This window comes from Panicum virgatum, chromosome 4K, assembly GCF_016808335.1.
Source record: "Panicum virgatum strain AP13 chromosome 4K, P.virgatum_v5, whole genome shotgun sequence".
Classification (NCBI taxonomy): domain Eukaryota; kingdom Viridiplantae; phylum Streptophyta; class Magnoliopsida; order Poales; family Poaceae; genus Panicum; species Panicum virgatum.
Genome location: NC_053139.1, coordinates 42,631,940 through 42,647,400, shown reverse-complemented (window position 1 = coordinate 42,647,400; position 15,461 = coordinate 42,631,940). Strand labels below are relative to the sequence as shown.

The window sequence follows — 15,461 nt, the reverse complement described above, 5'->3', positions numbered from 1 at the left end:
TTGTAGTCGAGCACCAAATGTATCTCAAAATAATATTACTGTGAACAAGGCCAAAACCTCACTTATTTTCGGACCATATTTTCACAGGACCCCCCGCCCCGTCCAGACCACTGTCACTGTCTAATCGCGCTCTAATCATGTTCATCAACCAAAAGCGCCAACCACAGGGAAGATCAAGAGGAGAGAGGGAAAAAAACCGCCTCAACCTCAAGTCCTCAACACCCGGTTGCTCCGCGTCGTTGTGGTACGCGGCGTTTATTTAATCCAAGGGAAAATTCCTTGGAAGGCCCTGTAACAAATGGAGCTTCCTTCTATGGCCCTAGAAAACTGAAACGCCCTTTTGTAACCTTTTTTTAACTTTCGTTCCCTTCTATGGCCCTACCGTTATCTCTCCGGTTAACTCCCAGTTAAGTGGTGGTGAAAATACCAAAATACCCCTGGCACACCAACATTACACACCACTCAGCCCTCTCTATCTCTCACTGACGAGTAGGGTCCACTCGTCATCTTGTTCCTTCATTCTCCCTGCATGACGGCACAAGCAGGGGATCGAACTGGGGCTGTGCAGGGTCGCCGGTGAGATGCTACGCCGGTGAGCTGCTGCGCCCCGCTCGCCACCCGCGACGCCGCCCGCCGCCGCCGTCCGTGGTGCCACCGGCCGCCTCAATCGCCGCTCGCCACCCGCGACGCCGCCCGCCGCCGCCGTCCGTGGTGCCACCGGCCGCCTCAATCGCCGCTCGCGGCTCCACCCGCCGCCACCACCCGCAGCCCCGCCTGCCGCCGCCGTCCGCGGCACCGCCGGCTGCCTCGCTCGCCGCCCATGGCCCCGCCCGCGGCTCCACCCGCCGCCATGCGCGCCGCCACCGCCCGCAGCCCTGCCTGCCGCCGCCGTTCGCGGCACCGCTGGCTACCTCGCTCGCCGCCCACCACCCCGCCCGCTGCCTCGCTCGCTGCCCGCGGCACCGCTCGCCCGCCACCGTCCCCGACCCCCCTGCCACCATGCGTGCCGCCGCCGCCGCTCGCGGCCCCGGCCGCCGTCTTGCGCCCTGCCACCACCCGCCGTCGCCGTCCGCGGCACTGCCCGCCGCCTCGCTCGACGCCCGTGGCCCCGCCCGCCGCCGCCACGCTCGACGCCCTAACGCGCCGCCACCGCCCACAGCCCCGCCATCTGCCCTTCGCGCGCCTCCGCTCGGGGCAGGGCCTCCTTCGCGCGCTGCTGCCTGGGGGAGATGGCGCCGCCGCCTGGGGAAGATGGGGGGAGTGGTGTGTAATGTTGGTGTGCTAGGGGTAAATTGGTATTTTCACCGCCACTTAACTGGGAGTTAACCGGAGACATAACAGTAGGGCTATAGAAGGGAACGAAAGTTAAAAGAAGGTTACAAAAGGGCGTTTCAGTTTTCTAGGGCCATAGAAGGAAGCTCCATTTGTTACAGGGCCTTCCAAGGAATTTTCCCTTAATCCAAAGCAGCTTCCTTTTACTCATTCCAACCCTCTGGCACAGCTAACCAGCTTCCTCGCCTTTTTCTCTTCCATCTCCTCGCCTTCGCTGCTGCATTCCAACGCCCCGACGGAAAATAAAGGCCAAGAAGTGGTGCTAGTGGAGTAAAACCACGCGCCCGAGAGGAGAGGGACAGGTTGGTGGAAGACGCGCATCCGGAAGGAGCGCACCAGGGGCTCCGGCGGTCAATTCGGGCGGCGAGCGCGCCGCTTCACGCGGGCGGCAGCGGCGGCGGCGGCGCCGGAATTGTGGCGGACGAAGCGGCTGCTTGGTGCGGCGGGAGCTTGCGGGTAGGGCAGTCTCGGTTGGTCAAGGGGCGAAGGTGTTGTTTGGGGCGTGGATCTGGCCGGAGGCGCGCGATGTGGAGGAGGGATTAAGGCCGGATTGGGGCAAAGGCGCGATCTTGGGGGTTCCCATGGGCGGATGCTTCTCGCAGGAGGAGCACCGGCTCCAGAGCAGGCCAGGTTTGTGCGCTTCTGCTGGTGTCTCTGATATAGTTTACTATGTTTGGGAGGTGTATGGAGCTCATGGTGTGAGGTTTGGCGTTGTTGGCTTTGAAATTTGGTTGTCAATTAATCATTTTCTTATTGGTCTTTGTAAAATCAGCTGAAGAAGCGGCAAAGGGATGGATTTTGATTAGGATTTTAATTGATTTAGTGTTTGGAAGATGGGTTGGCTTGTTTGATGAACATCTTGTGCTTGTGAGCTCATGTTATGGCCTTATGGGTGATGGGAAATGCCATGTATAGTCTTTTACTGCCCCTTCTATTTTGTTCGCATAACTTTGCATGGCACAATTTCGCCTGTTGGTGTCCTGGTGAAAACACGGTACTGTAAACAGACTCATACTTGGCTTATGAAATTGCATTCTGAGGCAAGGTCCTTGACAACTTGGCCAGCTGTAGTTTATGGGAAGAATAAGTCAAGTGTAGCTTATGTTTTTTTTGTGTGTGTGTAGGACTTAAATAGGTAAAGTTCCTAGATACTATGCCACCTGCAAAATTTGCACTTGAACTGTCCGGTAACTTGGCAATCTTGTAAACTGAGCTTTTCAATCGATTCTTGAGAAGTTAGTCAGCCAAGATTAATCAATTATTGTATAGAGTGAGAGATTTGATAGTGGATTGCTGTGCTAATATCTTCAAAAAGTTTAGTGACCACATGTTCTGTCCTGCTGATCTTGTGACCACGGATGCTCCCTTAAGACCATTCTTTTTTTTTTTTGAAAGAAACCTAATGGTCTTAAGGGAGCATTGTGGCACAGTAATGCTTATGACTGCACAATGGTCAAAGATGTGGTGTCTTTTTTGCATTACACGCAACACAGTAAAGTAGCCACTGCCATTCACTTCATGGGATCAATATGAAATCCTGGGACTGAAGAATATATCATACTCCCTCTGTCCAAAAAAATAAATCATTCTAGAATTCAAAAGTTGTCCCAGAAAAACAAGTCGTTTTACCCTATTTGGTAGGTGTCTGTGCATGCAACAACCAATTAGTGCCAAATATGGCTAATAAATAGGGGCAGACAAGGTTATTTTACCTCCCTATTAATCTTTCATAAATTTCCTAAAATAACTTGTTTTTTGGGACGGCGTGAGTAATTCTCTATTTCTAATTTGAGATATACATTGATTATATGTCTATATGTACATCTTTGATTCTTTCCTGATGAAGTTGCTTCTTAAAATTTCTATCAGCTGAAGCTGCTGGACCAGATGGTTTGAAGAAGTCTAAATCTGATTCTAAAGCTATAGCAAGTGTTCTTGCTCCTCCAAAAGATGTTGTGGACTTACAAGTAGAAGGATATGGAAATGTTAATATTTTCACATACAATGAACTGAGGGCAGCCACAAAAAACTTCCGGCCAGACCAAATTCTTGGAGAGGGTGGATTTGGAGTTGTTTACAAAGGTGTTATTGATGAAAATGTTAGAGCAGGTTTTCCATCTAGACAGGTTGCTGTTAAAGAACTAAACCCAGAGGGCTTTCAGGGAGACAAGGAATGGTTGGTAAGTCTCATTGCTTTCTTCCTGTTTCTATACCTGGCTTTGGTCATATACGGTACACCAGTTATTCAAGTTAATTTTATGCTCATTAGAAACCTTCATGAGAATGGGTAGATTAGATTTTGAAGACTCGAACTAGTGATAAGGCCATTATTCTTTCTAATTATATTGGAAAGTCATTGTCCTTGTCTGTATTTTAATTAATATTATTCACATACACTCTATGCTGATGAGTGCATTTCTATGCTGACTAAACAATATACTGCTTGCAATAACTGCACTAATGGTTTTCTGATGTGTTTCCAGGCCGAAGTTAACTATCTTGGGCAATTTAGTCATCCAAATCTAGTCGAACTGATTGGCTATTGCTGTGAGGGTTCACATAGACTTCTTGTCTATGAGTACATGGCTTGTGGCAGCCTGGAAAAGCACCTTTTTCGCCGTAAGCTCGAACTGTCTATTTTCACTGCCCTCTTTAGCAGTCAGTGTTCTTAGTAGCTTAACCTGCATGTGGTGCATCATTTTTGCATTTAGACAAATCAGCAGAGAAGATATTTGTATTAATTCCGTTTGAATCTAATCGGTAACATAATGTGCAAATTCTGGGGTTTGTTTTTGAAATGATAATGAACACTATTTTGTTTGAATTGTAATATCTGCGTCCAGCTAGCACTTTTGTTTATGTACTATAACACTTTTTTGTTTGTATACTATATTGTAATATGCGAAGCAAGCTTTACACACCTTTTAAATTGTCTGGAAGATCAATTATATGTATATTTCCAATTCTAAAGGGTTTCTCATTTATTTTATCCTCTTGCTTGTAACATAACAGGGGTTTGCCTTAATATGCCATGGTCAACACGGATGAAGATTGCGCTGGGTGCCGCAAGAGGGCTTGAGTACCTTCATGGAGCCGAGAGATCCATTATCTATCGGGATTTCAAGACTTCAAACATCTTATTAGACGCGGTTCGTGTTTCATCTATTATGTTTGGATGTTTTGATATTTTTGCCCTATTTCACGTACCAGTTTTAAGATTGTTTCTGAATCAAACTTCTCATATGTCCAAGCAACCAAATTGTATGGACAACATATTTCTACTGCTGAACAATGCATTGGTGATGCTGCGATACATTGTCTGTATATCTGCCTTACCTCAACATCTTTAGGAACTGCTCAGTATAAATTGTACTGTGTTTATTGAGACATAGTTCATTGCCTTTCCACACCTCCAAAATGCTTCCCATGTTGTAAGGCCATTTAAGAATACTTAATCATTTTGCCCAGTCCATCTTTAGAAGTACAGAACCGCACAACGAATGCTGATCTAAATTTCTTACTGTGATCTTGAGATATTAATATATTTGCATCCGATAGCATCTCAATGCCACTCTACCGCTGTTGCAGGACTACAATGCCAAGCTTTCAGACTTTGGCCTCGCAAGAACAGGACCTAGTGGAGACCAAACCCATGTGTCAACTCGGGTCATGGGAACTTATGGATATGCAGCTCCAGAATATGTGATGACTGGTAAGGATGGAATTCCCTATATTATAAGAAAACAACTCTATGTTATAAAGAGAAAAATGAACCTGTTCTCAAGAATGAACAGACACTTCATTTTACTAGTTCAAATATGTTAATCCTTAATCACCAATTAACTTGCCGCAGGCCATCTGACGGCACGAAGTGATGTTTACGGCTTCGGCGTCGTGCTTCTAGAGATGATTATTGGAAGGAGGGCTGTGGACAAGACCCGGCCAACTCGTGAGCATAACCTAGTTGATTGGGCACGCCCTCTCCTTGTCCACAACCGGAAGCTGTTCAGGATCATTGATCCAAGAATGGAAGGGCAGTACTCCACCAAGGCTGCCATTGAGGTGGCAAGCCTTGCATACCGTTGCCTGAGTCAGAACCCCAAAGGGCGACCAACCATGAGCCAAGTCGTTGAGACCTTTGAGGCGGTCCAGAACATGCCTGAATGCCAAGACATACTCCTCCAGAACAGTATCACAGGTGCTGTGACACTCTACGAGGTCCCGAAGGAGCCTGCAGAGAGTGTCGAGAAGGAGAAGGCCAAGCAGGAACCGGCAGTAAAGACTGCCGCTGTGCCACCTGTGAACGGAAAGCCAGTCCCCCAGAGCAGGCGGACACGGCCTGGGAATGGCCGGAGCAAGAGCGAGCCGTCATTGGAGTGCAAGATGTACATCCCGTCACCGGACTCCGACGGACAGCAGCTCGGCCTGGAGGCGCTTGCATCCCCTTCCAGAGACGGAAGTATACAGGACCCTCCTGATGAGGATTTGTACAAGATATAACATCAGATCATTTTTTCCCCAATGATTTGAGCCATCGTTGGTCATCTTTTGCGCCGCCATCCATGTTCTCAAGAAGTCAGCCAGTGTTATTTTTTCCCTATGATGGCCACGCTAGGGTTCTTGTTCTTCCGATTAGCAATTGTATGTAGATGAGAGTTGTGATGGAAAGCATGTAATGTGAGTGCCTGCCATGATGACGCTGTAAAAACTTGAGACGGTTCTTTCTGGGAAAATTTCCACACCAAAAATGGAAGTGGAGAGATGTGTCCTGACAGTCAGTGCCGTTGCCAGTGTAGTGTGTTCGACTTGTAAAGATGCTTGTTCTACATTATAAACCTGAAGAATAGTTCTACGGCAAATCAACACCACCAGGGAAATTGAGAAATTAGTCAGTGCCCATATCCTGTCAATGTTTTTAATGTCCAGTTATTTCTATGAATGTATGCTCGCTGCTCGAATCGATATTTTTTGAAAGAAAGAACAGAAGTGATATTCAAACTTTAGAGTAACATGCTTATCTTCTCAATCTTTGTTTCTGGAGAGGGCGAGCTGTCATTTGATTTGGATACTTTTCGAAAAATCTTATTTAGGCCTGGGTTAAACTTGCATGGAAAAAATAATTTCCGGGAAAAAATATTCCAAGTATTTTGGTGGGGTCGGAAAAGTGAAAATACAATGACATGTGGGCCGTCTCGCGAGAGAAGAACACAGGCACAACAAAGCACATGCTCGTCAAATTCCGACCCCTCATGGCGACGGCGGCGAAGGCGAGGGCGGCGGCGGCGGTAGCAGCTTCCACGGCGGCGGCGGCGGCGGCGGAGCGGGACGAACACATGCACTACAAGCACACCGACGCGTGCCACCACCTCCGGTGGACAGCCAAGTAACCGCCCCTCCCTTTCACCTCCCTGCTCACTTCGCTTTCTCCTCTAGCGTTTAGGGCTTTGAGCGTGAGCTCTGGAACTTTGTTCGTTGCTGGGTTGGACAGGGAGAGCTACGAGTACATGTACGCGCGGCCGTGGAGCAGGGTGGTCGACTTCTATGCCGATCTCGTGCGGGCCGGCGCCGGCGCCGGCGCGGCGGGGCTCGCCAAGCTGTTTGGGAAAGATGAGGTGAGGAACAACAAATATTTGCCCCCCCCCCCCCCCCCCCCCGGTGATAGCCAGGTGGTGATTTTCCGGTTTGCTCGATTCAAGAGGAAGAAATGTTTGGTTTCTTATTACTATTATTTATGCTGAACTGAATTGTAATATCATCGAGTAAATAGATCTTCTTTTTTACTCAAACTGAGGATTAAATCAGGCCTGAAAAGTATTGGACGATTAAAATTCTATCTAGATGACCTGGTCCAGGATTGATTTGGATTTGCATCGATGCATATGCTAGATTTTTTTTAAAAAAAATGTTGGAGCAGGGTAATCGTTTACATATTTTGATTTTGAGAAACTCATTTAGAATTTACTTCCGCAGAAAGATTACACCCTTGATACTACGGGAGAGAATTACGTAACAACATCATCAGAAAAACAAACAGCAACAATTTCAACCAAAGATCGTGGAGGAAGGTGGGAAAGAGTAACATTTAAAATTGTTCTTTCATACCATGGGGGGTCGTTTGATGGCTGGCAGAAGCAGCCTAGCCTCAATACTGTTCAGGGGTAATTTTGTTCAACCTATAACTCTTCACTTCATTCACATATAATAGAATGTAATAACTGTTTTTTTAAAAAAAAATCATGATTGCAGGTTAATAGAGAAACATCTTGGACAATTTGTTGATGAGAGGAAAGCTAAACAGCTTGAAGCAAGATCTTTGCCGATAGAAGGCTGTGCCGTTGTTGCTGGGCGCACTGACAAAGGGGTGACTGCTCTTCAGCAAGTTTGCTCATTTTGTTAGTTTAACCTTGAGATACATATACCATTGTTTTCAATGCACTTCTCCTGATGAAGCTTGCATCTTATATTTACTGTATATTGCCATAGATACATGGAGAAAGGATGTGAAATCTGGAGATATAAAACATGCGATAAACGAGGCTGCTCCAGATAAACTAAAACCTTTGCATGTTTCAGAGGTACCTTTTCATCCTTTTGCCGACTTTATCAATGCACTTGATATTTATGCTGCTAGTGATGTCTGCATTCCATAGTTCTTTTTGTATAATGAGTCTGCATTCCATATTTTAGTGTCATTTAATCATACAACAGTATTGCAACAGTTTATTCCTGTCTGTGAAAGTTCTGAGAATGCCATGACCTCAACCATAAATGAGCTTATGCTGGGTAATAACTGATGACACAATTTGCAGGTCACACGTGAGTTTCATCCTAATTTTGCTGCCAAATGGAGGAGATACATGTATATTTTTCCTCTTGACGAGGATGCTAAATTGATCTTAGGGGAAGAACACTCCTCTAAAGTACTAGAGAATTCTGAGCACAACATAAAACCTCAGAGCTTTGACGTGGCCAAGGTTGATGAAATCCTTAGAAAACTTGCTGGGAAGACATTATCCTACAAGATGTTTGCACGTGATACGCAAGCTTCACGAAGTGTGTAAGTTTCATCCAACCATGACTTCATAAATGTGGTGCATTTATAAGTACAAAAATGGTTTCGGGCAGGCTAATCTCCAGCAGCTGGATCTTTCTTAATGCATATCTTGCAGTTTTACTAGCTGATCCTGACATAGATGTTCATCAGAAGTTCAGAACCTTATCGAAATTGTCTACCGTACTCATCCCCACCTGTCATCTGAAGAGGCCTTCTATATGGAATCTTTATCTCTATGTTGGCATTTGTTCTGAAGCTCCATAAGCTCACAACTTCTATCGATGTTCTATTGTTTTTTCAGTGGCCCACCTACGGAATGTTTCATGTTCCATTCTCGAGCTGCAGTGGCCAAACTATATTCTGCTAATGAGGTGAGAGATTCATATAATATTTTTGCTGACCCCAGAACAAACTTATCTGAACTAAACCTAGACTGTTAGTTACAATTGTTGAATATACATTTTTGTCGAACCAAATATGAATACATATTTTTCCATATCTACATTTGTGTATGCTTTCAACTGAAGCTGTTATGTTTGGTTTTTGTTTCCCTTATGTTGCCCCCAGGATTACAAAGAGGGTATGAAGGTCATGTGCGTTGAGCTAGTTGCAAACCGGTTTCTACGCAAGGTAATACAACGAGCTGTGATGCTTACCCTCTTCATTCATATGACTGCTAATTTTCATTATATTGCACTGTACAGATGGTTAGGGTCCTTGTTGCTACTGCAATAAGAGAGGCTGCTGCTGGTGCCGGAGAAGATGCTTTGTTGAACCTGATGGAAGCCACTGACAGGCGTGCCACAGCACCCCCGGCACCGCCAGAGGGCCTCAGCCTCGTAGATGTTGGCTATGAAGATTTCAGTAAACAGAGGTGCTTCATAGTCGATTAAAGGAAGTCATGTTTTTTTGGAGAAAAAACACAAGATGCACGAGTGAACAATTGAGGACTTGTGTTACACTCCAGGTTGCTGAGAGATACCAAACCCTTTCGGTTTTGTTTTTGGGCCCTACATGCCTACTTGTTCACCCCAAATACAGCCCATCTCAGTAGGGCACACCTAGTGTTGGTATTACTTTTTTTTTTAGTTATCCTAGTTATAAGAGATGCGGAGAATAGAAGAAAAGAGATAGAGGAGATGCACACCTAATTTAGTTTTCAATAAATGGATTGAGAGAAGAGATGAAAAGATAGGTCGAGGATAACACCGAATTAATTCGTGTTAACCCTTCATCGAGAAACTTATGAGAGTTTGGATGACCTGTAACTTGTACTATTAAAGGAGGAGCTAATGAAAATCGTTACAAACTAATTATATGCTTAGTGAACCAACTGAACTACTTTTGAGAGAAGAGATGAAAATATAGCCCGTTGAGCCGTCCTTGATGTGGAGCATCTTCCTGATGTCCTCCGCCGTCTTGCCCTTGGACATGTCGGCGACATTCTGGCACTGGCAGGCGAGGTCCACCAGCCCCCAGACCTCGAGGATGTAGACGAGGCGACCAACAGGAGGCTGTAAACCATGTACTTGTCGACGTCGATGAACAACGCCTCGTCGAAGCTCTTGAGCTCCTCGCTACTGGCCTCGCCCGACGACGACGCCGCGGGTTTCGGAACCGCCTTCTGCTGCCTCGCCGGAGCTCGAGGAGCCGGTGGCCGCGGCGTGCTTGCTGCAGTACTCGACCACCTTGGCGAGGACTTTTTTTTTTAGGCGACCTTGGCGAGGACTTTGCTGGGGACTTTGGACATCAGCGGGATGCCGGCGGAGGCGGCGGAGCCGTTCTCGATCGCTCTGCGGAGGGTCCGTGACTCCGTGACAGCGACGCCGCAGCCTTCGACATCTCAAACCGCAAGTTGTCGGAGCTGATGATCTGACCGTCCCCTGCCGTTTTTTCTTGAGTGACTGGGGAACGGTCGGACACTCCAACAATTCCCAACAATAGATGGCCAACGGGCCAGGCCAGCCCGGGTTAGGCACGGCCCGAAGGAGTTGGGCCGGCCCAACACGTCGTGCCTCCTGGGCCGGCTCAACCTTCAGCCCAGGCACGGCATTATGGGGCATTTTTCGTGTCGTGCCGGCCCACAAAGCACGAGCACATTTATGGGTCGTGCCAGCCCATGGCCCATTAACCTTGCAACACCACATAAAAATCCTCTCATCTATAACACTTAACGATAAAATCAAAAGTAATTCACAAATCAAAGTCCAGGTAAACACTGACCAATAAAATCCAAATAAAAAGCATCATCCCCATGCCATTTTTTCTGGAGTGGCTCTGGAACGGTCGGACACTGCAACAGTCTCGAGAAGCACAATGATAAACGCAGGAGTCAATGCCGTCTTCCAAGTTCCAACAAGGTGCCCGAAAATGTATTAACTCTGTATTCAATATTTCATCAATAGGCAGAGGGCAGTTACACAATTATTTATAGATAACTGCTCAACTACTCTATCCATCATTTACACTTTTATAACCCTCAACAGCTATATTTCTCGAATATTCCAGGAGCATCCAGTAATTTCCCCTATAGACCCTGACTTTACGACGCTACAACCTCTCGGCTCTTCGGTCCTCCAGCGAAGACGCGCTCTGTTGAAGCTCATCGGGACGCACTTCTATCTTCGCATGACCTTTGGTTCTTCGGATATTCTGCGAACGGCCGAAGAGACCAATGTGTTTGGAAGTGTATTAACTCTGTATTCAATATTTCATCAATAGGCAGAGGGCAGTTACACGGTTATTTATAGGTGACTGCTCAACTACCATATTCATCATTTACATCTTTATAACCCTCAACAACTATATTTCTCGAATATTCCGAGGACATCCGGTAATTTCCCTTCCAGACCCCTCTTCGCATGACCTCTGGTTTTTCGGCGAACGGCCGAAGAGACCAATGTTTCCGGAAGTGTATTAACTCTGTATTCAATATTTCATGAATAGGCAGAGGGCAGTTACACGGTTATTTATAGGTGACTGCTCAACTACCATATTCATCATTTACATCTTTATAACCCTCAACAACTATATTTCTCGAATATTCCGAGGACATCCGGTAATTTCCCCTCCAGACCCCTCTTCGCATGACCTCTGGTTCTTCGGCGAACGGCCGAAGAGACCAATGTTTTCGGAAGTGTATTAACTCTGTATTCAATATTTCATCAATAGGCAGAGGGCAGTTACATGGTTATTTATAGGTGACTGCTCAACTACCATATTCATCATTTACATCTTTATAACCCTCAACAACTATATTTCTCGAATATTCCGAGGGCATCTGGTAATTTTCCCTCCAGACCTCTCTTCGCATGACCTCCGGCGGCCGAAGAGACCAATGTTTCCGGAAGTGTATTAACCCTGTATTCAATATTTCATCAATAGGCAAAGGGCAGTTACACGGTTATTTATAGGTGACTGCTCAACTACCATATTCATCATTTACATCTTTATAACCCTCAACAACTATATTTCTCGAATATTCCGGGGGCATCTGATAACTTCCCCTCCAGACCCCTCTTCGCATGACCTTCGGTTCTTCGGCGAACGGTGGAAGAGACCAAAGTCTGCGGGTTCTATACGTGTTTGATTTATTTTCCGTATACAACAACTTTCGTAAATTAGAAAACGTTAAGTGTTTTGGCAGCTTGGTAGTTGTTCACGGTTGACCGTAGCAGCTGCATGCTTGTGGTCTGCTCCAAGTCCTCATGGCGCACACCGAGTCGTCAGGTCTCTCCTCTACTCACTCTAATCACATAGGACCCTTCTTCCTGTCGACACATGAGCAGGCGAGCCTTGGTTTTCATCCACTTGGAAATGGCTCGGTGAATTCTTAGGCGAGAAAGATGACAGAATACCCTTCAGCCAAGAATCACTATCGGGCACGCATGCTCTACAAGTACAACAAGACTACAAGATGCAGCAACGCGCGAACTATCAGTGGCCTATTTTGCTGCCAAAAGAAAAGAAAAAAAAACAGTCTACAGTATCATGCCGCACATGATCAATACATGTATCCACGGCATTCACCAGTGTACATGCATCAAGCAAGCAATTCAAATTGTGCCGTGAGTGGTTAGTCATTGGCGAAATCAAATCAGTACTAATAATACGAGCTTGCATAACTTAATCATGTCATCTCCCAATGCTACTATCATAGTTTAAAACCAAATGAATCAAATGAAAAGCACAACTTCAGAAACGACTGAAAACTGCGAGAACCCACTAAACCCCACATGTAAACACAAGACACAGTTCGTCCATCCACGGCATTTTACCAGTATACATCCATCAAGCAACCAATTCAAAGTGTAAACCAAATGAATCAAACCAAAAGCAGTATGCACAGCTTCATCAGAAACTGAAAACTGCAAAAACCCAGAGAACGAGCACATGATGGATTGAGATGCGACAGAAAAGACCCAGGTAAAAGTAATACTTGAGTCATCAATCCGGCACTAAACAAATTTAGCTAGTAATGATATCAAAGTATAGAAGCCCAATGATCTAACGAATTTTGATGGGCGTCTTCTTGAGAAGAAACTAATTAAGCGATCCACTAAACCCCGGCCCCAGCATGGCAAAGGTGAGCACCCGACAGATCTGAGACTCTGAGTTGTTGATCGATCCATGGCGGCGGCCTCTACTACTCGAAGGCCCACTGGTTCTCCTTGCGGATCTCCTCCTCCTCCTCGGGCGAGAAGTCGTTCTTGATCCCGAACTCCTGCCTGATCTGCTCCGCCGTCTTGCCCCTGATCATGTCGGCGACCTTCTGGCAGCAGAGGTCCAGCAGCGGCTTGACGTTGAGGTAGTTGGCGGCCAGCAGGAGGTCGTACAGCGTGTCCTTGTCGACGTCGACGAACGCCTTGTCGAAGCCTGCCAGATCGGCGCCACCGTCCGTGCCCGCGTTCGAGGAGCTCCCGGCCTCCGAGCCCGCGCCGGCGGCGGCGGCGGCGGCGGCGGCGTGCTCGTTGCAGAATTCGAGCACCTTGGCGAGGGTCCTGGCGGTGACGTTGGGGAGCGGGATGCCGCCGTCGGTGCAGCCGTCCTCGATCATGTGGCGGATGGTCTGCGACATGGTGGCCGCGGCCTCCGGCACCTCGAAGCGCTCGTGGTCGGAGCTGATGAGCGTGACCATCGCCGGGGAAGCCGCCATCGGTTCGGCCGCGCGCGCGGTCGCCGGGAGGAGATCAAATCAAAGCGCTTTCTCCTCGGATCGATTCGACGACGGGCTGGCAATGGGCGAGCTCTGCGTGCCCGTGGATTGGATTGGTCTTGGTTTTATAGGACGAGAGGGACGGGAGATCTTGGAGATAGACAGGTCATCGACATCGAGTCGGAGTAGGAAACAAGCGGCGCCGCCGTTCAAGTTGGGGTGGGCCAAGTGGGCTCGCTCACTCGGGCCCATTGGAAGCCCATCAAACCAGGAAGAAAGAGGCCCCCCGGCGGCTCGGCCCACCAGGCCGTAACGGTCCGGCCCATGGGCGCCCATTCGGTGCTCTTCAATATCAGGCCCAACCTCATTCATCGTGGCGCGGTTTTTTTATTTTCATTTTTTACAAAAATATATTTTCGTTTTCGAAATTTACAAAAATATATCCCGGCCGCCCAGCTGCTGGGCGGCCGGCACCTGGTCGCCCCGCTGCCGGGCGGCAGGGGCTTATCTATAAAAATTTTCGTAAAAAAATTGTGTTCCGGTCCCTGAAGGACCGATCGCCCGGCAGCGAGGCGGCCGGCCCCTCAGGCCGCCCGGCAGCTGGGCGGCCGGTCCAGCCTAGCTGGTTCTTCAATATTTTCAGAGGACGGAAATAGCTCGTGTTTCATCTGCCTGCTGGTCTGATTGTGACAGGCTCACTGCTCTCTCTCCATCTAGCAAATCAGCACCTGCTCTCCTTTTTCCACGCCAAGCACAACAGATCAATCAATTAGCAGCAGTAGCTCTCTCTTCTCTCTCACGCATGCACACTCACGCACTGACACATAGTACAAGTAGCAGCCAGAGCTCCTCTTTAATGCCCCCGGTTATTTCTTTTTCCCCAACTACACCACCGCCGGCAGCCTGGGCTCCTGCTCCTCACGCCATGTGCCTCCTGCTCATCGTGGCTCTGCCAAGCGAGCTCTGCGTTCCAGCAAGCTCCGACTCCGGCGAAGGCGACGGCATCAAACAGACGCCGGCGAGGCACAGGAGAAGGAAGGCACAGCATCGCGCCGTCGGCGAGGAGGCCGAAGGTTGATCTCGCGGAATCGATCGAGAGGAAGGCCGCAAACAAGCAACCTGATAGAGGGCGCGCGCGACGAGTTGCACGGATCGGACGAAATCCATAAAACCAAACCTGCCCGATTCCCCGGATGAACTGCCAACAAGCTGGATTCTAAACAGCAGAGCTCGCATCTGCGTGCCCCTTTGCATGTGGCACGCGTCCGTACGTATCTGCAACAGGAGAGCGACCATAAGCTTCACATCAATAGAGTGTCGATGTGTCCATGGTCTTGGCAACCTTTATAGCTTAGGTCATAGCCCGAGTACTACACTGAAGAGCTTACTTCTCCGATCAAATTTAGCATCTGTTTTGGAATAAAGACAATTTTTCCCCAAAACGCATGAACATCATTTGCCAGAGTGTCAGTACGTACCAAGGTATATCCCCCCCCCCCCCCCCCCCCAACAAATAAGTGCATCGCAGGCACGGGCATTGCTAGCATTGACAGAAATGAGGGAACAAGGCATTTCTCCCGCAGCATATCCAGGGCAAAAGCATACTTTAACTATACATCATCTCCCATCCATCGCATTCGCATAACATAAGCCCGGGGGCCCGGGCCCTCGTTCCCATCGTGCCAATTTTTTTTCAACACCAATCCGGAACGCAAATGACAACTCCATGAGCTCTATTTTTGTAATTTTTCAAAAAGAAAAGAAAAGAAGAAAAGCAAAAACAAAAGCTCCAGGGGCGGCCACATGCTGCCGGCGATCGCCGCGACTCGGGCGCACGAACCGGGACACGTCGGGGCATCTGCAGCTCAGCAGCTGCACGTCGGTTTGGTCGTTGGGCGATCCTCACAGTGTGGTCTCGTT

The 15,461-nt window shown here is 48.0% G+C and overlaps 3 protein-coding genes across 3 annotated transcripts; 2 read left to right on the top strand and 1 right to left on the bottom strand.

Annotated features, from left to right (window-relative positions):
* The first annotated feature begins 1,508 nt into the window (after window positions 1-1,508).
* Window positions 1,509-6,229, top strand: LOC120704146 (probable serine/threonine-protein kinase PBL17). Its single transcript, XM_039988423.1, has 6 exons — window positions 1,509-1,962; window positions 3,202-3,512; window positions 3,816-3,951; window positions 4,345-4,481; window positions 4,921-5,044; window positions 5,186-6,229. Exons 1-6 carry the CDS (start codon window positions 1,914-1,916, stop codon window positions 5,830-5,832), a joined length of 1,404 nt encoding a protein of 467 aa, XP_039844357.1. The 5' UTR covers window positions 1,509-1,913; the 3' UTR covers window positions 5,833-6,229.
* A 268-nt stretch (window positions 6,230-6,497) lies between these two features.
* Window positions 6,498-9,699, top strand: LOC120704147 (tRNA pseudouridine synthase A-like). Its single transcript, XM_039988424.1, has 9 exons — window positions 6,498-6,715; window positions 6,821-6,944; window positions 7,303-7,490; window positions 7,579-7,724; window positions 7,816-7,907; window positions 8,142-8,389; window positions 8,688-8,757; window positions 8,954-9,016; window positions 9,091-9,699. Exons 1-9 carry the CDS (start codon window positions 6,513-6,515, stop codon window positions 9,277-9,279), a joined length of 1,323 nt encoding a protein of 440 aa, XP_039844358.1. The 5' UTR covers window positions 6,498-6,512; the 3' UTR covers window positions 9,280-9,699.
* Window positions 9,700-12,770: 3,071 nt separating this feature from the next.
* Window positions 12,771-13,616, bottom strand: LOC120705230 (SKP1-like protein 1). Its single transcript, XM_039989696.1, has one exon. It carries the CDS (start codon window positions 13,539-13,541, stop codon window positions 13,032-13,034), a length of 510 nt encoding a protein of 169 aa, XP_039845630.1. The 5' UTR covers window positions 13,542-13,616; the 3' UTR covers window positions 12,771-13,031.
* Between the last annotated feature and the right edge of the window lie 1,845 nt (window positions 13,617-15,461).

Coding starts and splice junctions, on each gene's coding strand:
- LOC120704146 (XM_039988423.1), top strand. CDS start 1,914: ATGGGCGGATGCTTCTCGCAGGAGGAGCACCGGCTCCAGAGCAGGCCA. Junction 3,952..4,344: donor GGAAAAGCACCTTTTTCGCC/GTAAGCTCGAAC, acceptor GTAACATAACAG/GGGTTTGCCTTAATATGCCA. Junction 4,482..4,920: donor CAAACATCTTATTAGACGCG/GTTCGTGTTTCA, acceptor CCGCTGTTGCAG/GACTACAATGCCAAGCTTTC.
- LOC120704147 (XM_039988424.1), top strand. CDS start 6,513: ATGTGGGCCGTCTCGCGAGAGAAGAACACAGGCACAACAAAGCACATG. Junction 6,716..6,820: donor CACCTCCGGTGGACAGCCAA/GTAACCGCCCCT, acceptor TGGGTTGGACAG/GGAGAGCTACGAGTACATGT. Junction 9,017..9,090: donor CAAACCGGTTTCTACGCAAG/GTAATACAACGA, acceptor TGCACTGTACAG/ATGGTTAGGGTCCTTGTTGC.
- LOC120705230 (XM_039989696.1), bottom strand. CDS start 13,541: ATGGCGGCTTCCCCGGCGATGGTCACGCTCATCAGCTCCGACCACGAG.